The sequence below is a fragment of the Mytilus trossulus genome, chromosome 11 (genome assembly GCF_036588685.1).
Source record: "Mytilus trossulus isolate FHL-02 chromosome 11, PNRI_Mtr1.1.1.hap1, whole genome shotgun sequence".
NCBI lineage: Eukaryota > Metazoa > Mollusca > Bivalvia > Mytilida > Mytilidae > Mytilus > Mytilus trossulus.
This window is the reverse complement of record NC_086383.1, coordinates 56,236,593-56,262,610: the sequence shown is the minus strand read 5'-3', so window position 1 is coordinate 56,262,610 and position 26,018 is coordinate 56,236,593. Positions and strand designations below refer to the sequence as shown.

At 32.7% G+C, this 26,018-nt stretch overlaps 1 protein-coding gene across 1 annotated transcript in view; it reads right to left on the bottom strand.

The window, feature by feature from the left end:
* The window catches only part of LOC134690183 (uncharacterized), a 63,116-nt gene that overhangs the window by 6,568 nt on the left and 30,530 nt on the right, over positions 1-26,018 (bottom strand). The window contains exons 11-16 of the mRNA XM_063550160.1: positions 22,566-22,596; positions 14,669-14,952; positions 13,777-13,804; positions 11,788-12,110; positions 10,746-10,823; positions 4,693-4,767 (exon numbers count right to left, since the gene is read on the bottom strand). Of these exons, the coding sequence (XP_063406230.1) occupies positions 4,693-4,767; positions 10,746-10,823; positions 11,788-12,110; positions 13,777-13,804; positions 14,669-14,952; positions 22,566-22,596 (819 nt within the window). The remainder of the gene's footprint in view (positions 1-4,692; positions 4,768-10,745; positions 10,824-11,787; positions 12,111-13,776; positions 13,805-14,668; positions 14,953-22,565; positions 22,597-26,018) is intronic.

Below are 26,018 nucleotides of genomic sequence, written 5' to 3'. Positions count from 1 at the left end.
TGTTGGGACCAAAACTCCCAAAATCAATACCAACCTTCCTTTTATGGTTATAAACCTTGTGTTAAAATTTCATAGATATCTATTCTCTTTTACTCAAGTTAGAGTGCGAAAACTAAAAGTATTCGGACGACGACGACGCCGACGCCAACGTGATAGCAATATACGACGAAAATTTTTTTCAAAATTTGCGGTCGTATAAAAAGTCATATTCTAATTTGACACTCTTCATTGAAACGCTTTGTGTCCGCACGAAAATATTGTATATCTGCTAATCGTTAACGTCAAGATTTGTTTATGCTGTTCCAATCATACTACCACATCATGGACTTTTTATTAATGGATTTTGACAGTCGACGAGATGTATAACGGTGTAAGTGACTTTATTGTAAATCAACTCTTTCTTTGTTACTTTGACATAAGCATTGTGACATTGGAAAAATACGAGAAAATACATGAACAGGTGAAAGTTGTAAAGTTATGGATACAATCATGATAAACTAACGATGAGATGATTTGTTGAGAGCGCTTTTTATATTTTAAAACAAAGTCACATTGATTTTGCAAATAAATTGTAAATATTGGAACAGTAATACTCCAACCCAAGACCATGAACAACGCTTAAAGTGAAGGTCATCCAAAAATAATTCCTTTGATCAATAACTTATGATTACTTTTTCTTTATAATTTATCTTTTAAAATTCATCATGTTATATATTTCTTTTTGTCTAAAAACTAAGATTTTTTTTTATCTTTCAAAATTTATCAGGGGTCTGGGTGACCGAGGGGTCTACATAGTCGAACAACTGTATCATTAACTATCTTGTCAACACTGAGTTCGAGGTTGGGAGTGTAAATCCTGCACGGGGCACGTACACTCAACTCTCCAGACACCCCTTCTTCCTCCACCATTAAAAACTGACAGGCACAAAATAGCGCAACATTGTTGAAGTGGCGTTAAACACTAATCAATCAATCAACATTTGTCGTGTCAAAGTTTTCTAATTTTTAAAGGCAAAGTACATATGATGTAAAATAGAAGAATTAACTTTATTATCATAATTAACAAATGTTTAACTAGTATTACTTGAAAGTAAATACTTATATTTTAATTTACATTTTAATTTGGCAAATGTATTTAAAATACCGGGATAATTCGGTAAAGTTAAAAGGTAAAATCACAAAAATACTGAACTCGGAGGAAAATTCAAAAAGGAAAGTCCCCAATCAAATGGCAAAATCAAAAGTTCAAACACATCAAACGAATGGATAACAACTGTCATATTCCCTACCAACTCGGAGCGTCTTTTTACCACAGAACACTGCAGAATACCACAGAATACTCAAAATATACCACAGAACTACAAAAATTACAATAAAAACTACTGAAATATACAACAGAACATTAAAATAACTTTACAAAATGCAAATCTATAAATGCTACAGAATTATATTATTTCTTTAATTCGGGTTACACCAATGACATGACGATTGACTGGATGAAATAAAAATTATCATAACTTTTTTTTGTTATTTGGCATATTTTATTAACATTTGGAGTACTTTGAGACACTTAACTAATGAGGGGGCAGGACTGCAATTAACACAAACAACATTTCAACACCTTTATATCTCATCATTATCTTGATTTCTGTTTTTCTTCACTTCAAATTTACTTTCGTTTTACTTTACAGTTCATTACATTAAATATAAGTTTTTCAATTTTGGTGTTGTATCTGTAATTTTATTTTGTGTTTTGCATTTGTTGAAGTTTCTTTCGTGCATGATTATCATTAGACTTTGTACATGATAAAATTGAGAATGGAAATGGAGAATATGTCAAAGAGACAACAACCCAACCAAGAGCAGATAGGCCATCAATGGGTCTTCAACGCAGCGAGAAAATCCATCACGCAGAGGTAGGCATCAGCTGGCCCCCATATAAAATATGTACTAGTTCAGTAAAAATGGCCGTCATACTAAACTTCAAAACATATAAATAAACTGAAATTTAAAAAAAAAACCATACAAAACTAACAAAGGCCACAGTCTCCTGATTTGGTACAGGCGCAAAAGTGTGCTTGGTTGTCCATGTTTTGTGGGATCTCAACCCTCCCCTTTAATCTAGCCAATGTAGAATAAAGCAACACACAGTAATATGCACAGTAAATCGCAGTTTATAAGAAGTCCGAGTCAGATGTCAGAATATGTAACAAAAGAAACTACGCAAAAAGACAATGATACATTAACTTTCAAATAACTACTAGCAGTTACTAACATGCCCAATCCAGAACTCAATAAAACTGTTTGAAAGATTATGTATTCATCATATGAAAATCAAGCACAATCCCTTCCGTTAGAGGTTTAGTATCATACCATCATACAATGTATGAGAAGAACATAACCAGTATCATGACAACAACTGGTTTTAGAATAAATATGTTAATTTCCGATGCAAAAATTATATGCGTGAATCAATATTAATACCAACATATGCCAAAAATGTTGACCTGACAACAGTATCGTAAGTATATCCCGTCTGAATAAGTTTGTTTAAAGTTTTGGTTAGCTTTTGATGAGAATGCCGTCATGTTTGGGCTTTGTAAAGAATGTCACCATAAAAGATTAGATGTGAAATACCTGAACGTATAAGATGTATGCATGTTGATTTATATCTACGAATGATGTCCTTGTACCAATGACAAAATCTAGTAAATGTTTTAACTAGTTTGTGATATTGAAAACCCTGGTGTAATAATTTTTCAGTAAAACAGAGATTTCTTTCTTTTAAAATCAAACACGTTGTTACATAAACGAGTGAATCAAACAAGTTGAGATATATAAACGCCATAAGACAGTGACAATGGAACGTCACCATAAAAAAATGGATATTTAACAAAAGGAAATGCAAAATCATCTCTTTCATCATAAATTTTGATATTCATCTTCCTTTTAAAGATATAGATATCAAGATCCAGGCAAGGGCAGTGTTCATTGTTAGAATTAGCTTTAATGAAAGTCATTTCGACAGGATAAATCTTTTTAGTGTACATACTGAAGTCGTCATTATTAAGAGCCAATATATCATCCAGTTATCTAGAAGTGTAATTAAATGTTTGAATCAGATATAGATATCAAGATCCCGGCAAGGGCAGTGTTCATTGTTAGAATTAGCTTTAATTAAAGTCATTTCGACCGGATACATCTTTTTAGTGTACATACTGAAGTCGTCATTGTTAAGAGCCAATATATCATCCAGATATCTAGAATTGTTATTAAATGTTTGAATCAGATGTTGTTTCGATGTGGTTTTGCAGATTCTAGTCATACATTGCAACTTATAACAATAAAGAAACATAACTTCAATAAGTGGTGCACAGTTAGTCCCATAGGAATTCCGATAACTTGACGATATATGGAATCTCCATAGCGAACACAAATGTAATCTAGTAAAAATTCAAGGGCGGTTATAATATCAAAGCAGGTCCAATTGACATAGTTCTTTTGTTTGTTGTTTTTAAAAAATGACCTAACAGAGCTTCGGTTGTGATTTATTTGATACCCATGAGAACGGTTTTTACAAACTGTTTTACAAACTATATCCAAAAATAATAACATAATCTGTTTTTGATATATTACCAATTCCAATGATATTGTCATTAAGACCGAGTGGATAGACTGTAATTTTTTAATCCAATTTATTTCAATTATTTTCCGTGATCGTACAAATATTGAATAAGATTCCCAAGGCTGCTTCTTAACTACTTCTAAAGTTTGAACTGTTAGATATTTATTAGGATGATTGTTGGATTTTGTTCGTGTTGCTTAGTCTTAAGTTTTCTATGATGGGTCTCGTGTTCTATTATTTGTCTTTTCTTTTTTAGCGACGGCGTTGTCACTCAGCTTATTTTCTATCTATGAGTTTGAATGTCCCTCTGGTACCTTTCGCCCCTGTCTTGTGTTTCTTAAGGTGTTGATAAATGATACTTTTGTATATATGGGGTCTTTTAAAACGATAAAGGTGTTCTTTCGTGAGTTTAGATAAATATCGTCCAGTTTCACCTACGTACCAATTTGTTTCATGTGAGTACAAATGTGATACTGATGATTTTCAATTGATTTCAGATTCAAAATTTAGAAAAAATGTGCGACCATTAAATGTGGACCTTACCGTCTTGTTGGTGGAAAGACAGGGACATGTAAGTCATTTTTAGTATAACACTGATTGATAGAAAGGTTACTACGATTTTTAATATTTAAAATGTTAGTGATTGTAGTATTTTTAGATAAGCGATTTTGAAGATATCGAGACGTGTAGATACCCTTTGAACGAGTTTAGTATTTAGTTGTTTTCCATTTCAAAGTTTCATGATATTTTTTTTATTATACGTATTTACCATTGAAAGAAGCAAATAGTTTTCTATTGTTAGTGACAGTCTTGTTGATCGGTTGGATTATTATATTATTATATGTGTTATCGCCTCCATGTACCTTTACTTGCAATGTGAATATTTACAACTACTTCACTTGCACGTAGAAGATTTCTGCGTATGTTTTCTTCACATATACTGAGCATTTCCTCAATGTTCCTGTTTTATTTATTTTCATTTTCCACATCTGATTATAGCAGGAGAAAAAAAATATACTATGGTAATATATAGATGAAAATATGGAATACATTGTGATGGTACATACCCCAGCAAGACTGGCGGTTCCTGGTGCCATTTCATGGACAAATACATGTTTACCAGCTTTAACACGGACACGTACCTGCGATTAGAAAATATCTCCATCATTATAAATAAAGCATAGTTGTTAAACCACATATATAGATTCCACAGAAAACTTGCTAAGGAGGATGACACTTTTCATTTTCATTCACCCTATTTTGGTAGAGATAGGTGAAATAAATCAACTCAATCGAACCAGCATTTTTTAAAACAGTTGGATCATAAATACCTTTTAAAGGTCATTGTATGTTTTGTTTTTATTCCTTTAATTTCTTTAAAAAAATCTATAAATGTAAGTAGAGTCTCATGGCTTTTTAATGTAAACTTTGACATTTGATGACATTCTTGTCAAGTATAGAAGTAACACCACTTTATACATACCTCAACATGAACATGCACGCTTTCATTGGTTTAGATATAAGATTAAATTAGTTGATTTTAAGTGTTTCACTCCGCTTTCAGCACTTTTTGCAACTTTGTGCACCAGTTTTTATTCGCGGAGGAAGCCAGAGTGCCCGGGGAGAACCAGGAAACTGATATTTTTAGTAAATGAAGATTTAAGTCAAACGCAGCTGTCATGTGCGGGATCCCAACTCACTTCCCTGGATACATTTCCCCCTTCTTTGAAGACATACGGGACTTTTTTTTTTATCAATACCAAAGTCCCATCAATTGTACCTTTTTAAGAACATTTATTCATGATTTATTTTAGCTTAGTTCATCTCTGTATCATGCATTTGAAATGAGAAGAAAAATGTTATTTCCATTAAGGTTTTAATGTAAACTTTGACTTCAACTGGCATGGATTTCTAATCCTAATCTCTGTAATACAAGTTATTGTAGATCTTCACAGAAGTTTAATTGTCAAATTTAGTGTTTAAATAGTTCTTGAGAGGAATATAAATATTACCCCATTGGACAATTGTTGAACCCTTTGAGCACAGAACGTGTAAAAGAAGTTTCTTCTGAACTAACATTAACAAATGGTAAGTGCGCTATTTTTTAACATGGACTGTTTCATTTTGCTTAGTCGCTAATTATATTCCAGTCAATAAATTGTACTCAGGTTTTAATGTCTAGGTTGATCACTGAACTATAAAAAGAGGTAAATGAAAGGTGAACCCTTCTGATGAACTTGTTTACCTCGCAAATATTATATATACATGTACCAAATACTTGTAATAGCTTACACCAGAGTACACACACTCTTATATTTCGCCTGTTTAAACTGATAACAATTCAGTTTTATGATGAAAGTTTTTCAGACCAACATCTTTTTATAGATATAAACAGAAATTAAAAATCTGTTAAAGATCACAGGAAACAAGTTCAATAGCACGTGAACTATATCAAATGGACATTAACACCTTACATTCATAATATACACCCAATATTGACCATTCAGTCACAGTGGCTGTGAAGTATCAAATTCAGGAAAAATTAAAAGTGACCAATGAACAAATGAAGACAAAGTCAGATGAACCTAGTGAGATGGTCATGTACTTCTTCAAAAAAGAAAGGTAAACAATAATAAAGGGGCATTCAAACTGACAAGTTGAAAATCAACTGACAAAGTCATAGCTAAAAAAGAAAAAAAGACAAACACACAAACAAAAATCAACAAAAAAACCCATAGAAAACACAAGAGTGCACAAGCTGAAATGTCTCACAGTCTTTACAAACCAAACTGATCCATCAAATGAGGTCAAGTTCAAGTGAAAACTGTCTGACAGGCATGAGGTTCTTGCAAGGTACGCACATTCCAAATAAAGTTATCTTATTAGTCATAATAAAAGGGAGACTAAGGATACTACTTAATTTTTTTCCCAAGTAGTCACTGAACCAAGAAAATGAGGTCAAGGACAATAGACATATGTCAGACGGAAACTTCATAAAATAAGGCATCTATATACGAAAAAAATAACGATATCCATGTCCGCTACCTTCTGAAATACTAAGCTTTTAAGACTTGAGCTATTCCCATGTCCAGCTTTCTGCGACAAAAGTGGCAGACTTGACCAAAACCAAAGCCTAGACAACACTAACACCTCCAAAAACTGGGAGATATCTCAGATGCTTCAGAAGGGTAATGGATCCTGATGCACATGTTGCACATGTTGTGCTGCTAATGTTAGTAAAACCCAGTGATAAGTGTAATTCGGTAAGTCGCATTCGGTAAAAAGGGCATGGAATTGCAATTGTCATCTGTAAAACGGATATTAAAGAACGGCCAACTAACAAATCAGACTGCAGATGCACGGCTAATTAACTTCATATCAGACATTTTGACTCATAAAATTATATTTAAGACAGGATTTTTGACCGATCCTTATAACTTGCCCTGATCAAATTGCTATGAAAATACCAGGGACCAATTACTTGTTTTCTGTATTAGATAAAATCATCAGACCTGCCAACAGGGTTTCCCCTGGGTCAATTATTTTTTTCGCCACCTCTTTCGCCAAAACAATATATTTTTCGCCACTTTATTATTTTTTTCGCCAAGTAACATAAATATATTTTTTGTTTAAAATTAACCTTTTTTTCTAACTCACCCCCCCCCCCTCCCTTAGATAAGATGGGTTTTTTTCCCATTGTGTCTATGATTATTCTCTCAAACTCAAAAGGTGCCACTATTCTTTTATTAATAAAGAAGATGTAAATCCTGGAATATAACAAGTTAATGGACATGTTTATATCATATAATACCAGTATAGTTTGTAGGGCAAGTTTCTTTAAAAGAAAAATACTGATATGCCCCTTTGTACTAAGAAGTGGTTTTTACAACAAAACAAAAGCTTTCATCACATGAAATTGATCCCTCATTTCATGTGTAATCATTACCTTGAAGGGTTACTCTCATTCGAGTGGTTATTCACAACCTTTTTGATAAAGGAGTAGGTCCGTTAAGGACCGATTTTGGCCTCAAATTTCCGGTTCATCTGACGAATGATTTTGACCACTTTTTAAACACTGAAGTGTCTATTTCATTTGAATCAATTAGTTTAAGTGAAAGATTTTAACTGATCTAGTCATAAAAAATGCACCGATTCAAGCTTAAATATGAAAAATATATCAAATATGCCGAAAAATGTCACTTTTCAGATGGTTTTTGTCAAAAATGAAAGTGGCCTCATCTGTGTTCATCCTCAACCTTTATATATGTTATGTATTATCATAAAATACAACTTACATTTCAATATTAAGGATGAACACGAATGCGGCCAATTTCGTTTTACACGAAAACCGTGGAAAATTTAACTAAAATGATAGAATTGTGAAGATTTCAGGAATTTAGCATGACTTAATGGTGCTGGTACCCGATATATGTGCATTGTGTTGACAAAAACAGCCCATATTTATGTAGAAGAAGCATTTTACTGTCCAATAAATAACTAAAAGTTTACATTTTAACAATTTTGTAAAACTGCTATATTTTGGGGCCAAAAAGGGGTCTTACTGGACCTACTCCTTTCTTCATAACGAAAGTTTTCTTTTCTTGACCATCGTAAGTGAAAAAGGTGAGACGTAAAAAAAACTTTGCTTGAAACACGTGTGTCACTCAAACGATTTGAGAGTAGTATTAAAGTCACAGAATAATTATGTTATTAATCGGAGATTTTTCTTGCTTTTGAACATTTTTCGTCACAACAACAGATTTCTTTTCTTAACTATCTTTGAAAGGAGAGGAGACGTCAAAAGTTTGCTTCAAACACGTGCGTCGCAAAGCTGTAAATAAATTCTGTATGTGACAGTTAACGGAAGCCATTTAACCATATCATTTTGTCAAACAATTCAATCAACACCTTTATTAATTAGTCCTTTGTTATCGATAGCTATAAAATGCAATCAGCTTATTATTGATTTTCTGTCAAAATCTTAATGAGGTCAAGGTGAATTCCGAGTATTGTCTGATCGGGTTAAGTCCGAGAAACTCGGAAAAAGTAAATAAACAAGATGGAGGGAAATAAATCGTTGTATATATTTCTTTCGCCAAATTCTTTCGCAAATGACGAATTTTTATCGCCACAATTATTATTTTTTCGCAAATTGCGAAAATGGCGACCGCCAGCGGAAACCCTGCCTGCCAACATTTTCAAAGTTATGGGGGATATTCCTCATGGTATTGACCTGAATTTCGAAATTCTTTATTATGAAAAACTGAAAACCTCAAAACAACCATTGAAATAAGTAAAATGACAAAAATACTGAACTCTGAGGAAAATTCAAAACAGAAAGTCCCTAATCAAATGGCAAAATCAAATGATAAAACACATCCAACGAATGAACATCAACTGACATATTCCTGACTTGGTACAGGCATTGTTAAATATAGATAAGGAGTTTAGAGAGTACTTAAACACACACACACTAATCCAACAATATGGTTACACTGGTATTAGATGAGAACATATATTACATTATTAGAGAAGCATTTAGTCCTCTTGCATTTAAAACCCCAATTAAGATTTGAAACGTTTTTGATAATTTATGCAGTTATTTATATTCTCCTTCATAAATTGTAACTACAGATGTACTAACACAATCTAAAAGAGAGAATTTGTTTCTAAAACGTGACACATGGCTGTTAACTTTATTTTATTTGGCAGCAATTTTATCATTTGTTTCATGTTACAAATGTTTTTGTCACCTAGAAAACAATGCTTCATTAGCTTGAATTATAAAACTTGATTGCAATGCAGTACTATGATTTCACAGTCAAATGAACACCAATGATTTCATACATGATAGAAATACCGTCAGTTCACTCATATGACCTCATACAAAAGTAAGTGCCGTCAAAACATTGTCTAGAAACTTCATGTATGTAGATTAATTTTTCAAATGTTATACACCACAAACTTTTAAACAAATGTATACGTTCGACATCAATAATGACATCCTTTGGTCCAATCAGATAGCAAAATGGCGACAACTTCCAAGTTGTTACCCTGGTTTGCATCATCAAGTTCAAGGGTTACAAAATTGAAACTATACCGTCTGAGTAAGAAAACATAAGATTTGGTATGATTGCCAATGTGACAACTATCTACCATAGACTACATGAAAAGGATGATGAATTAACTTGTCATTGTACGGCCTTCAACAATATGCAAATTCCATAACGTTAAGCAATCTATAAAGGGTTTCCTGGTTACAAAATGTGAAACTTTTCCAATGCTCAATCAAAGAAAAAAAACATTGTTTGCTTTTTTATAATTCCTTCTGATAATACTGTTCAATGTTAAGTATCCCATTGCTCTGATCTCACTGTGGAATATATATTTTTTAAACAAATGCTATTATTATTGTCTCTAAGTTTAAATCCCTCTAAATGCCAATTTACAAAAGAAAGGTAAAGAAAAATATAAAACTTAATAAATGGGTAATAATCCTTTTATCATTATAACAACGAAGAAACGTCTATTCAAGGTTTCAAAATTAAAGTAAGGTTCTCAGAAGTTATCCACACTTTAAAATATTTAAACAAAAAACAAAAATTTATAAAGATGATATTTCTTCCTTATAAATATGATGAAGTGTATGTAAGGGTCTTATAAAATTTCATGAAGGCTAATAAAACATTATTAGAAAAAAAAATTGATAATGAGAAGGTTTTTTTTTCGGAATTTCATAAAACTTAATGAATGTTTTTTAAGTCGGTCATGTCTAAAATGTTTTAATCCTCAGACTCCGTGTTAATGTAAACCGAAAAATAAAATAAAAATACAACAAAAAGTTTTATTCAAACAAAATCAAAGGATAATCCTTAGTAGAGAACATTCCATTCAACATTCAAAATTGCTATGGAAATACCAGGGACCATGGATTTTTTTTTTTAGTTAAAAGGTCAATCTAAACAATTGACTATCATATATGAATGTGTGATCGTAGTAGTAAGTTACAAGAATGCAGTATAGCAAGTGATATTATATACATGTAATGGGTTTTAGTTTCTGAAAGTTTAACCAAATTTACATAACGCTAATATATATGCTACAAACAGTGGATTGTTACCTTGGTGGGAGAATCTTTAGGTTGGATTGGATTGCATTTTTCCTTGTAAGGATTCAATCTTGCAACAATTTCTGGACTCTACAACATTTAAAATAACTTTACAAAATAAAAGATATCACTATAAGATAATCACCACTCTACTTTGAACGTATATCTATGAATTATTATGGAAACACATTTTTGGAAAATCCAAAACTTATTTAAAAAATGATGAGCTGATTAAAACTTAAAAGGACAATTTGTAGAGTCAAAATCGGGCAATGAATTTGATCTTTGCATGAGGGTGATACTCCATAACTTCAAATAGTTTCTAAATTTTGAAAGTCAGCTAATTTCAATAACACAATATCCGTATTTTCATGCTAGTGTATGTATCAGTTGGAGTGCAGGTATATCATTATAACGAATTGTCATAATAATTGTTTTGACTGGTATTGTGAAAACAGTTGTATGTAGTTCAAGCTTATATATATAAGTTACATACGTGCATCACTGTTTGTGATGTCATGTGCTGTCTGTCGTTGATGGGTGGTCTTGCTTGTTCTGCGGTTTGCATGCTGTAACCTCTATAATATTATGTGTTTGTTCGTTTCTCTGTCATGAGCAGGTTCAACCCAATTTTTTTTCATAAAATGACATGTACCAAGGCAGAATTATGGCAGTTTTTGTCAAATAATTCGGTTCTATTTATGTTGGCGTTTGTTCTTGTCGCACTTTAGTGTTTTCTGTTTTTCCTTTGTTGTGCTTTTATAGTTGATGTGTGTTTCCATCGGTTTTAGTTGGCTACCTGGATTTGTTTTTTCTCAATCGATCTATGACTTTTGAGCAGCGATAAACTACTCTTGTCTGTATACATGATTTTTTTATGGAGAGCAGGTGACTTTATAATATCAAGGGGTGATCGTAGGTATTTCTGAGAGTATTTGTTTGTGTAAGCTGTAACAAAAACGTATCATCACACGTGTAAGTGAATACATTTCTAAGAAGTAGAATAACGCCTTTCAACGTACATGTCACATGTTTATCTACTAACAACACTTACTTCATAGTTTTGCTCCACGTCATATGTTTTCATCACAAAAGCCAGTCCTTCAGCCGCTTCAACACGTTTTAAAGCCACCATTAGTCGGTAGATTGTTGGCGTTACCATGTTGGGTTCATTGCAAGTTTTCCATTTTATGAGAAGATTATGTATACGATCATACAAATCCCTTGGATTGTTGACTATTGTCTCCTTAATGCTATTGATGCTTAGACCCAATTCAACGCCTAAGTGAACAACACAATCACCTATCAGCTTCTTTTCTGTTAAGGTATTAATAACGTCATCTGATGGAATGTCTTGCAAGCGATTGTGAGCAATTTCTGGTAAAAAGAAGTTAATTGTTTTAAAGTTAAGTGTAAATAATAACATGATAGAAAGTGTAAAGTCCTTTCAAATATTCAACTTTGAGCACATGAAATTTATAATGTGTTGTTTTCATCAGCTCATAAACCAGTACTTCATTACTGACATGAATAAGGAACCCTTTCTAAAATTGAGCAATACTGAAAAATGTAAATCAAGACAAGAGTTCGAGGGCATGATATTTATACCGTATTTTTTCTTTCTTTACCTTCATTATCTTATCATGCTTATGAACTGGATAAAAACTTTGAAAAGCGAAAATATGATATAGTAACTCCTTTACCCTTATTTCTTACCCTGACACAAATCTAAAATGCGAGAATTATAATCAAACACTAGAATTGCCATTGCAAGCAATAGCGGATGTCACCCTTCCCCTATTGCCACTAAGCGGCATCCATTTGAAAACAATTTAACAGTGAATGCAGATCAACACATTACAATATATCTTTCTGTAACTGTTCAGTTCATTTTGAGCAATGTCAAAAGTTTCACATTTCTTCTGTTTCCATGGCAACAGCAGCCATTTTGAAAATTCCAAAGTCAAAAGTCTCATCTATACATGCCAGTCAACAATAATATTAAGTTTCACTAAGTTTGGAGCATTTTGAAAATATTTGACATTTTTGCAGTTTCCATGGCAACGGTGGCCATTTTGAAAATTCCAACTCCAAAAGTCTCATCCAGACTTGCCAGTCACCAATCATATTAAGTTTCATCAATTTTGAAGCATTTTGAAATTTTTGAAATATTTGATCCTGTATCCATGGTAACATAGTAGTTCCAATGATTGTCAAAATCATACAAAACCTGTATATAGTAGACAACTATATTGTGTAAAAATTTTATGCTTTCATGTTCAAGCATACCAAAGTTATTTACCAAACCTGGAAGTTTTTGGAGCATTTTGACCTTTTTGCATTGTTTCCATGGAAACGGCAGACATTTTGAAAATTCCAACGCCAAATTCCACATCTACCAAAGTTGCTCATCGTTATGCTACAGTTTCCAAAAAATTGGAGCATTTTCATATTTTTGAAATTTTTGGAGTAGTTTCCATGGCAACATAGTGGTTCCAATGATTGCCAAAATCATCCAAAACCAGTGTATGGCTGGCACCTCCATTGTATTAAAATATGATGATTCTGAGTTCAAGCATCTCCAAATTATTCACAAAAACCAAAAACTGGAATTTTTCACAATTGTTCTGTTTCCATGGAAACGGCAGCCATTTTTTATGGTCTTAGACCCACCTGCAACCCGAAATTTTTAGTTCCACCCTATGGTGAACTATCATTAAGATTGGTTCCATTTTACTCCAAAAAAGCTGACGGACAAAAAAAGGTGGAAGAATAATAATAATAACAAAGAAACATAAGAAAAGCAATATGTCACCCGACATTGTCGATCGGGTGACATAATTATCTGATAAATTAAAACATGGCAATGGTAAATTAAAATAATACCTTTTGAAATATACGGATTTATATAAATGCCTGAATAAATTAGGAGCTTTTTAGGGTAAAAGGGGCGTAAGACCTTAACAATACCTATACAAATTTAGAAATAAACTGATGTTTATAGTAGTCAATGAATCTTAAAGAAGTAATATAATACACATACCAACTAAAGTATGGTCCTCTCTGTGTACCTGTAAAAGAACAAAAGTAAACTAGACAAAGGGAGTATGCAATAAGCTAAAAATACAAAAAAAACAAACATTCTAGCCAATACAAAAACAGTAAATCTCACTTCAATCTATTTTAATCTATTGTCAGTGCATAGATGTATGAATGGTTAAATTCATTAACTGTGGCAAAAACATCCCAAATGTTTATGTAATTCAAGGGATACTTGAAAATGAACAACAATGAAATTACGGATTGACCTTGTAGATGGAAAAATATTGTTCTAGTTAGTATAGACATTAAAAGGAAACATTAAAATCCATAATTTGTGAGTACATGTATTTCACTAATTTCGTTTGTAGTAAACAATTTTAAATGAAAGCTATGTTAAGGAACAATCTTGAATGGCATAGTTTATTTCATACATGTAATGATTGTGATTACTATTTTGTAAGTATGTATTATGACAAAGAATGAATGAATAGTATATTTATATCTATTAATTCACATTTAATCAACAGAATGACACTAGTCAAGTATTTGTAGTATATAAAATACATTTGTTCTATCTTTCTTGTTTAAGCCGCTGATGGACAAATTCAAACACGATGTATTTGTACATTTAGGTGTGGGTTGGTCGTTGGAATGTTATATTCATCGTTATGATGAATAAATTCAATCACGATGTATTTTCACATTTAGTTGTGTGTTGTGTCTTGGTCATTGGAATGTTATATTCATCGTTTTAATGATACACTGAATTCAGAGAAAGATAATTGCAAGCCTTGTATCTTTGATGAGTTTTTACTGATTTAAGAAGTTAGTTCCTCTAATCATATGTACAGAACTTCGCAAAGAAAATTGATAGAATAGTATGATGTTTTTACCTGACAGAGATAATGTGGTACTTTTATAGCTGCAAGTGCTGTCAGTAATTTCTCAAAGGTTGCCTTCGATGGAGTACTATCTGCTCTGTCTCTCCATGCAAAGAGCCCAAACAACATAAAATCCATTGGATTTGAGAAATAACGAAAATGTATGTTTTCGTAATCAGCTTCCTTCATACCCAGGTTCATGAAGAATTTGCGGAATTCACCAGTTCCTATTGTTCTTGCTAGCTGTACAAAATGCTGATCATTGGGTCTTAAGAGTAGTGTTTCCCTTTCGAGACCTTGAAAGACAAATCGGTATCTATCGGTGTATGTTTGTTTGTCTGTCTGTCTATCTTATCTTTAAGTATACACGAAAATGTCTATTCTGATTGATTGATTATTTCTCATTTTGCAGGATGTATTTATTATTCATTATTATACATATAATGTTAACATTATTTTGACATTCTCTTAAATTCATTTCTTGTCATTGTTAAATATGTTAAAAACTAAATACTGTAAACGTTAAAGCTCATAAATAATTAGCAACAATAATGCCTAAGAGGTGTCAAAACCAGCTACAGGATAACTGAGGATCAAATCTATAAAACTTAGAATTTTCTTCATCACCTTAAAGACTATTCATGGCAATGTTAAGTAACAATCAACCACTAAATTCTTTTATACATCCCGAAATTGTGTCATTGTGCTATGATTATTTTTTGTTTTGAAGTTTTCAGTTTTTCATAATAAAGGATTTCGAAATTTAGATCAATACCATGAGGAATATCCCCCATAACTTGGGAAAGTTGGCAGGTCTGATGGTTTTATTCAATAAAGAAAAAAAGTACAAGGTCCCTGGTATTTCAATAGCAATTTGATTATAATATATAAGGCAAGTAAAGATCAGTCAAAAATCCTGTTTTAAATCTAATTTAATAAGTCAAAATGTCAGATATGAAGTTTATTAGCCGTGCATCTGTAGTCTGATTTGATGGTTGACCGTTTTGGAATAGCCGTTTTACAGATGACAACTGCAATTCCATGCCCTTTTTACCGAATGAAACCTACCGAATTACACTTATCACCAGGTTTTACCAACATTAGCAGCACGACATGTGCAACATGTCGAGCAGAATCCATTTACCTTCCGGAGCATCTGAAATCTCTCCCAGTTTTGGAGGTGTATGTGTTGTGTAGACCTTGGTTTTGGTGAGACCTGCCACTTCTGTCGCAGAAAGATGGACATGGGAATAGCTCAAGTCCTAAAAGCTTAGTACTTCAGAAGGTAGCGGATCTGGATATCTTTCAATTTTTTTTGTTTATTTGAGGTTTTTTGTTATGAAGTATCCGTCTGACATGTGTGTATTGTCCTTGATCTCATTTTCATGGTTCAATGACTACTTGGCAAAAAGTTAATATTTTTAGTTTCCTTAGTTTCCCCTTTTTTTATGCTAAATGGGATTCAAATTTTATGTTACCAGAGAGAAAAAGTATCAGTATTGTCAAGACAACACTCGCTAAACTATTAAGACGCCTAACACGGACCAAACGTGTCATACTTAATTATAATCCTGGTACCTTTGATAACTATAATCATAAAGCAATACGGTTACACTGATTAAATTGCAATGTCGTGCATCAAAATGTTCCTTCATGGTTAAAGGCATACGATACAGTTTTGAATGCGTATTTACATTTTGATAAAAAAAAAATCCATAGACTGTTTTTTACCTGATTAAATCAAATATGTAATAAAAAATATACCTTCATGTGCTACTTTTTTTTAGTAAAATGAGGTCGAAGTTTTGTAAATTTGATCAAAATTCAGATTTGTTTCCGTATTTTCCTTTTCGAAAGAAAGACATAACGTTTTTTGTTTTAAAGATAAACACAACTTTTTAAATAGTTTTATAAGATGATTTTTAATTTCTGTATTTTATTTTAAAAAAATATACATTTTTTATTCAGAAATAACTCATATTTATCGAATGTTCATGAATGTAGAAAAAAATATCATTTTTTGGCTGTACTGTATATTTATCAAATTTAAAAACTAGAGGCTCTAAAGAGCCTGTGTCGCTCACCTTGGCATATCTATACTATTAAACGAGAAGACCTCATTTTGGGTATCGCTTCTCTTCCTTCCACAATAAATCAATCATCATGCCTCTGTGTCCTATAGGTAACATGCATAGTCCCATTTGTCATCCATTCTTATGATTATTGAGATTGAGTTATTTTGGGAGAAAAACGACAAAAAAGGAGTCCGGAAATGATTCCGTCTTCCGACTGACTTTGAGTCATAGATAAGACTTCCTGTTTGAGACATGCACAAATACAACCAATCGTATGATAGATAACAAAAAAGAAAAATAGATAAGCCAATCAGAGCGTTTTCCATATCATGGTGTTTAGATCGCAAGAACCACAACTATTATAACTCCTTAGAACAATTATTTTTCGCGTTTATCTACATGTAAACTTCTTTAATATATAGAAATTGTATAGAGAATCTCTGTATTCTGTCTTCTATTTTTTTTTTTAAATGTTTACTATTCAAGGGGTCATACCAGTTGCATTTATATTAAAATAAGTAAAACATGTGACACAAGTACAACCAATCATAGAGCCTTCTCCATATCATGATGTTTAGAAAGCAAAAATTTCGATTATTATATCCCTTAGAGAGGACAATTATTTTTCGTGTTTACCTACATGTAATCTACGATTATACTTCTTTAGTAGACTCTCTGTATTCTATCAGGGAATTTCTATATATAATTTATTGTTCAAAGGGAGAATAATGATTTGGCAAAAATGAAAGTAAGGTAGAGATTAGAGGGAGGTAGGACCTTTTTCGGGGCGTCAGGATCGGGTGTTTTTAAGCTCAGGATTTTGGAATTGATCCTTACGGGATCCGGGAATATATTTTTTTATTTCGGGATATGGCGTTTATCTACATGTTATCTACGATTATACTACTTTAGTATATAGAGACTCTCTGTATTCTATCAGGGAATTTCTATATATAATTTATTGTTAAAAGGGAAAATAATGATTTGGCAAAAATGAAAGTAAGGTAGAGATTAGAGGGAGGTAGGACCTTTTTCGGGACGTCGGGATCGGGTGTTTTTAAGCTCGGGATTTTGGGATTGATCCTTACAGGATCCGGGAATATATTTTTTGATTTCGGGATATGAATTTCTTTAAATTCTGCATCTCGGGATTTCATGGTTTTAAGCCCGGGATTTCAGGATTAGGACCCCACCTATCGACAACCCTTAAAATTAGCCTTAGTCGGTATTAGTCATTTATACATGATTCAAATCCTACCATTGGCATATTAATAAGGCTCTCAAAAAAGCACTGATAGATTGTCATAGAAGCATATTTTTTAGACTAATAATGGTCTTTATATTAGTGTGCAAATTTTTAATTTTATTTGACTTTTACCAAAAGAAGCATTGTAGCAAAGGAGAAGAATAATTGTGGTCGTAGGCCAGAAACACGCATATAATTGAATTTAACAGAATGGTAACAAATATCGGACTTTGGAACTAGAGGCTCTAAAGAGCCTGTGTCGCTCACCTTGGCATATGTGAATTAAACAAAGGAAGCAGACAGTTCATGACAAAATTGTGTTTAGGTGATTGTGATGTGTTTGTACATCTTATTTTACTGAACATTCTTGCTGCTTACAATTATCTCTATCTATAATGAACTTGTCACTTGAAATTTTATGAAAATTGTTATTTAATTGATTATAAAGGACAATAACTTCTTAGGGAGTCAATTGACCATTTTGGTAATTTTGACTTATTTTTAAGTCTTAAATTGCTGTACATTATTGCTGTGTACAGTTTATTTCTATCTATAATAATATTCAAGATAATATCCAATAAAGGGCTGCGCTTTAGCGCATGATACGCCCGTTGCTCTTTTAACTTGTCTTTTAATGAATTTATATGATCAACTAGAAATAGTGTGAGCCCTGTCAAATACCCCCCCCTCCCCCAAATAATAAATAAAAATGCACAAAAAAATTGGCACTATTAAGGCTACCTCAAATTTAACTAAGTTTGTTGTCTTAATTTTTCATCCATACATTCTATCTTGTTCACAACACACTTTCTGAGTACCAAGTACCTTTTATATTTATAAAATGGAAAGGGAGCTTATGTGAGTTATTGTCTGAAGTGTGGACGACGGACGGACAACGGTATACCATAATATGTCCCGTCTGAAAGACGACGGGCGTATAAAAATGGCAAAAAAGACTACAATGACAATGAGGAGCAGCAAGAAGATAACAGGGAAAGTGAAGATGGTGAAAGTGACTCTTCTGAAAGTTATGATCTTAATGAGGAAGTAGGTGATGAAAGTAAGGATTTCATTGATGATGAAGATAAAGATTACATTGATGATGGAGATGAGGATTTCATTGATGATGAGGATGAGGATTTCATTGATGATGAGGATGAGGATTTCATTGATGATGAGGAGGCCTCTTCTGAGAATGAAAATGAGGATTTTTCTGATGATGAGGACATTGAAGAAGACACTGATGATTAGACCTAGTTCAGCTTTTCAATATTTAGCATAAAAAACAAATATCATTAAAATTGGCAAATAACATAGAAGTCTTCAATGCAATATAAGGAAAGTGATATATGATTATGAGTTTTAGTAATTCTATGGCTGATTTCCAAATTTTATAGTAGTTTGAAAGAAGGTAATTTTCTTGGGGTATATTGATTGAACCTTTTTATTGATTAGAATATTCACAAGATGATCATATTGATGAATGTTTAGGAGACTTGATTTCCTTATTTTTTTCATAAAATGACACCCTTTAACATTTAAGGAATATTTAGTCACACGTTAGGATTTTTATGTTGTCACTTGTTCACTTATTATGTTCTATTGTAGACTAGTTATGTTTTATAACATTTTTTATTGCGCTCAACCCTTCCACCGAAACCTTACTCTATAAAAAAGCTGCGATGCTAAGGTATCATTTGTGATTTCAATTGCAACCAATTTTAACAAGAGTAAAACATCCTATATGCAAAACAGTATTTGATTTTTATCCATAGTTTAGATAGTAAAAATGTTATCATAAAATGATATATGCCTCAGGGAACAGTTAGTATTTCAGGGACTGCTAATGTGCTTTCATCCTTGCAACCATTCAATAATAGTACAAACGTATGACATTCATGGAACCTATTTTTTACAAGAAATTTAATGTTTTAAATTGAACTAAAGATTTTACAAATTTTATGTTTTCATCAGATTTTATTAAGTATTATTTGTTACACAATAGATATAAACAATTCACCAAAGTTTCATGGACATTGGTGAAAGCCTTTTTGAGTTATTGTCTGAAGTGTTGAAAATCCCTCCTTTTTTATGAATAAAGCCCCATAAATCCAAAACTTAAAATCTGAAATTAAAAAAAAAACCAAAGGGAGCTTACGTCAATAGATATAAACAATTCACCAAAGTTTCATGGACATTGGTGAAAGCCTTTTTGAGTTATTGTCCGAAGTGTTGAAAATCCCCCCTTTTTTATGAATATAGCCCCATAAATCCAAAACTTAAAATCTGAAATTAAAAAAAAACGAAAGGGAGCTTACATCAATAGATATAAACAATTCACTTACTTAAGTTTCATGGAAATTGGTGAAAGTGTTTTTGAGTTATTGTCTGAAGTGTGGACAAGGGACGGACGGACGGACAACGGTATACCATAAAACGTCCCATCCTGGACGTATAAAAACAGCAAAATTTCCTTAAAATTGCTTATTTAGGGGCAGCAACCCAACAATTGCATTTTACCCCTATGTTTTATTTTTAGCCATGGTGGCCATCTTGGTTGGTTGGCCGGGTCAAAAAACACAATTTTTAAACAAGATACATCAATGATGATTGTGGCCAAGTTTGGTTAAATTTGGCCCAGTAGTTTCAGAGGAGAAGATTTTTGTAAAAGTTAACTAAGATTTACAAAAAACGGTTAAAAATTGACTATAAAGGGCAATAACTCCTAAAGGGGTTAACTGACCATTTTGGTCCTGTTGACTTATTTGCAAATCTTACTTTGCTGAACATTTTTGCTGCTTACAGTTTATCTCTATCCATAATAATATTCAAGATAATATCCAAAAACAGCAAAATTTCCTTAAAATTACCAATTCAGGGGCAGCAACCCAACAACAGGTTGTCCCATTCATCTTAAAATTTCAGGGCAGATAGATCTTGACCAGATAAACCATGTGATGCCATGTCAGATTTGCTCTAAATGCTTTGGTTTTTGAGTAATAACCAAAAACTGCATTTAACCTCCATGTTCTATTGTTAGCCGTGGCTGCCATCTTGGTTTAAACTAGATACATCAATGATAATTGTGGCAAAGTTTGGATTAATTTGGTCCATTAGTTTCAGAGGAGAAGATTTTTGTAAAAGATCATGGAGATTTACGAAAAATGCTTAAAAAATTGACTATAAAGGGCAATAACTCCTAAAGGGGTCAAATGACCATTTTGGTCATGTTGACTTATTTGTAAATCTTACTTTGCTGAACATTATTGCTGTTTACAGTTTATCTCCATCTATAATAATATTCAAGATAATAACCAAAAACAGTAAAATTTCCTTAAAATTACTTATTTAGGGGTAGCAACCCAACAATGGGTTGTCTGATTCATCTGAAAATTTCAGGGCAGATAGATTCTGACCTGATAAACAATTTTACAATTTGTCAGATTTGCTCTCAATGCTTTGGTTTTTGAGTTATAAGCCAAAAACTGCATTTTACCCCTATGTTCTATTTTAAGCCATGGCAGCCATCTTGGTTGGTTGGCCGGGTCAAAAAACACACTTTTTAAACTAGATACATCAATGATGATTGTGGCCAAGTTTGGTTTATTTGACCCAGTAGTTTCAGAGGAGAAGATTTTTGTAAAAGTTAACGACGACAAACGACGGACGCCAAGTGATGAGAAAATCTTACTTGGCCTTTTAGGCCAGGTGAGCAAAAAAGAGGGGTCCATGATCTCGTTTTCAAGTTAGATATGTTTGAATGAAAAAAATCCGTCAAAAACTTCACCTTTTCCTGAAAAGTCATAGTTTGACGTCGTGAACATAACAATTTATGTTAGCAACGTCATTATCTCTGTAACTGTATCGTATGCCCTTAAAACAGTCAGAATGCATCGATTGAAAGACAAGGAATTCCACGTTCAACAATGTTTTTGCATGTGCTATCTTCTCACGATTTTATCATGATCTGATGAAAAAAAAATATTGAACCATTTTTTTCTCTTTCTCTTTCATGAATGTGACCTACCGAATTAGACTATTTACCGGATTTGTAATCACATAAGCAACACGACGGGTGCCACATGTGGAGCAGGATCTGCTTACCCTTCCGGAGCACCTGAGATCACCCCTAGTTTTTGGAGGGGTTCCTGTTGTTTATTCTTTAGTTTTCTATGTTGTGTCATGTGTACTATTGTTTTTTTCTGTTTGTCTTTTTCATTCTTAGCCATGGCGTTGTCAGTTTGTTTTAAATTTATGAGTTTGACTATCCCTTTGGTATCTTCCGTCCCTCTTTTTTTGAACATATTATGTTTGAAAAATGTGTATAGCTAAAGATTTTTCGTCCCAATTTTTTTAAAATTATAACTCAGAAGCCGATTTTAACAAGTCGTCTATGTTCCAATAAGAGAATAAATTATATTTGGGACCAGTCTGTGTTGTCAAATTTTTTTAGATTTATTAGTTAAAACTTAGGGATTGCTGTTTGTCTTTTTCTTTTTAGCAGTCTTGTCTGGTTTTTCGTAATCTTATGGTTTTTGATTTTCATTATATCTTGTTCCCTTTCCACTATTTTGTGTTGTTTCATTACCTTTACAGTCTAAGTCACAATGATGTTTATTCTGAAAAAAATAAACATTATTATATGTATATGTGGTATGAGTGCTAATAAGACAATGCTCTATCAAAGTCACTATTTGTTAAATAAACTTTTATGGTCATAGTACGGCTTTCAATACAGAGCAAGCTATAAATGGCCTCAAAATTACTATTGTAATACAATTCAAACAGAACACCAACGGTCAAATCTATATAAAACTAGAGGCTCTAAAGAGCCTATGTCGCTCAACTTGGTCTTTGTGAATATTAAACAAAGGAAGAGGATGGATTCATGACAAAATTGTGTTTTGGTGATGGTGATGTGTTTGTACATCTAACTGTATTGAACATTCTTGCTGCTTAAAACTATCTCTATCTACAATGAACTTGTCCCAGTAGTTTCAGTGGAATATGTTAGTAAAAATTTACAAATTTTATGAAAATTGTTAAAAATTTACTATAAAGGACAATAACTCCTTAGGCGGTCAATTGAACATTTCATATTGACTTATTTGTAAATCTTACTTTGCTGAACATTATTGCTGTTTACAGTTTATCTCTATCTATAATAATATTCAAGATAATAACCAAAAACAGCAAAATTTTCTTAAAACTAACAATTCAGGGTCAGCAACCGAACAACGGGTTGTCCGATTCATCCGAAAATTTCAGAGCACATAAATCTTGACCTGATAAATAATTTTACGCCATGTCAGATTTGCTCTAAATGCTTTGGTTTTTATGTTTTAAGCCAAAAACTGCATTTTACCCCTATGTTCTATTTTTAGCCATGGCGGCCATCTTGGTTGTATGGCCAGGTCACCGGACACATTTTTCAAACAACATACCCAAAAGATGATTGTGGCCAAGTTTGGATTAATTTAGCTCAGTAGTTTCAGAGGAGAATATTTTTGTAAAAGATTACTAAGATTTACGAAAAATGGTTAAAAATTTACTATAAAGGACAATAACTCCTAAAGGGGTCAACTGACCATTTTGGTCATGTTGACTTATTTGTAAATCTTACTTTGCTGAACAGTATTGCTGTTTACAGTTCATCTATATCTATAATAATATTCAAGATAATAACCAAAAACAGCAAAATTTTCTTAAAATTACTAATTCAGGGGCAGCAACCCAACAACGGATTGTCTGATTAATCTGAAAATTTGAGGGCAGGTAGATCTTGACCTGATAAACAATGTAATGCCATGTCAAATTTGCTCTAAATGCTTTAGTTTTTGAGTTATAAGCCAAAAACTGCATTTTACCCCTATGTTCTATATTTGGCCAAGGCGTCCATCTTGGTTGGATGGCTGGGTCACCTGACACATTTTTCAAACTACATACCCCAAAGATGATTGTGGCCAAGTTTGGTTTGATTTGGCCCAGTAGTTTCAGAGGAGAAGATTTTTGTAAAAGATTACTAAGATTTACGAAAAAATGGTTAAAAATTGACTATAAAGGATAATAACTCCTAAAGGGGTCAACTGACCATTTTGGTCATGTTGACTTATTTGTAAATCTTACTTTGCTGAACAGTATTGCTGTTTACAGTTCATCTCTATCTATAATAGTATTCAAGATAATAACCAAAAACAGCAAAATTTCCTTAAAATTACTAATTCAGGGGCAGCAACCCAACAACAGGTTGTCCGATTCATCGAAATTTTCAGAGCACATAAATCTTGACCTGATAAATAATTTTACGCCATGTCAGATTTGCTCTAAATGCTTTGGTTTTTATGTTTTATGCCAAAAACTGCATTTTACCCCTATGTTCCATTTTTAGCCATGGCGGCCATCTTGGTTGTATGGCCGGGTCATTGTACACATTTTTCAGACTACATACCCAAAAGATGATTGTGGCCAAGTTTGGATTAATTTAGCCCAGTAGTTTCAGAGGAGAAGATTTTTGTAAAAGATTACTAAGATTTACGAAAAATGGTTAAAAATTGACTATAAAGGACAATAACTCCTAAAGGGGTCAACTGACCATTTTTGTCATGTTGACTTATTTGTAAATCTTACTTTGCTGAACAGTATTGCTGTTTACAGTTCATCTCTATCTATAATAATATTCAAGATAATAACCAAAAACAGCAAAATTTCCTTAAAATTACAAATTCAGGGGCAGCAACCCAACAACCGGTTATCCGATTTATCTGAAAATATCAAGGCAGATAGATGTTGACCTGATAAACAATTTTACCCAAGTCAGATTTGCTCTAAATGCTTTGGTTTTTGAGTTATAAGTCAAAAACTGCATTTTACCCCTATGTTCGATTTTTAGCCATGGCGGCCATCTTGGATGGTTGGCCGGGTCACCAGACACATTTTTTAAACAAGACACCCCAATGATGATTGTGGCCAAGTTTGGTTTAATTTGGCCCAGTAGTTTCAGAGGAGAAGATTTTTCTAAAACATTACTAAGATTTACGAAAAATGGTTAAAAATTGACTATAAAGGGCAATAACTCCTAAACGGGTCAACTGACCATTTTGGTCATGTTGACTTATTTGTAAATCTTACTTAGCTGAACATTATTGCTGTTTACAGTTTATCTCTATCTATAATAATATTCAAGATATTAACCAAAAACAGCAAAATTTCCTTAAAACTAACAATTCAGGGTCAGCAACCCAAAAACGGGTTGTCCGATTCATCCGAAAATTTCAGAGCACATAAATCTTGACCTGATTAAAAATTTTACGCCATGTTAGATTTGCTCTAAATGCTTTGGTTTTTATGTTTTAAGCCAAAAACTGCATTTTACCCCTATGTTCTATTTTTAGCCATGGCGGCCATCTTGGATGGTTGGCCGGGTCATCGGACACATTTTTTAAACTAGATACCCCAATAATGATTGTGGCCAAGTTGTTATTAAATTTGGCCCACTAGTTTCAGAGGAGCAAATTTTAGTAAAAGTTAACGACGCTGGACGACGCCGGACGCTGGACGCCAAGTGATGACAAAAGCTCACTTGGCCCTTTGGGCCAGGTGAGCCAAAAAATCATATCAAATTTTTGGACTGAATCCCATACTGTCGTCAGATTATGAGAAAGCTTTAGTAAAAGTTTCATAATATTCAATGAAAGTTTTGAAAGTAATTGAGTACAGAGAACTTCAACCACCAAACAGAATCAAACTGTTGACATTAACATCTACAACATAATTTAGATGCACTATGTAAAGTGCAAAGTTTTTTTTTATGGAGCTCAACATTTCTTGCATGTTTGTTCTGTCTGTTGGGCATGGTGTTGCATGCCTTCTCATAAATTGAATCATTTTGTAAGCTTCAATCAATGCATTCTTTGTTTAGACAGACTGTTCATCTAGTTAGGTTAAGATTAACCCTTAAATGAGGTAAACAAACTGGTATCATTTTTATCATTCAGGTTTGTCTTTATTTTGGTCCTTTTTGGTGTTGTCTTCTTATTATTGG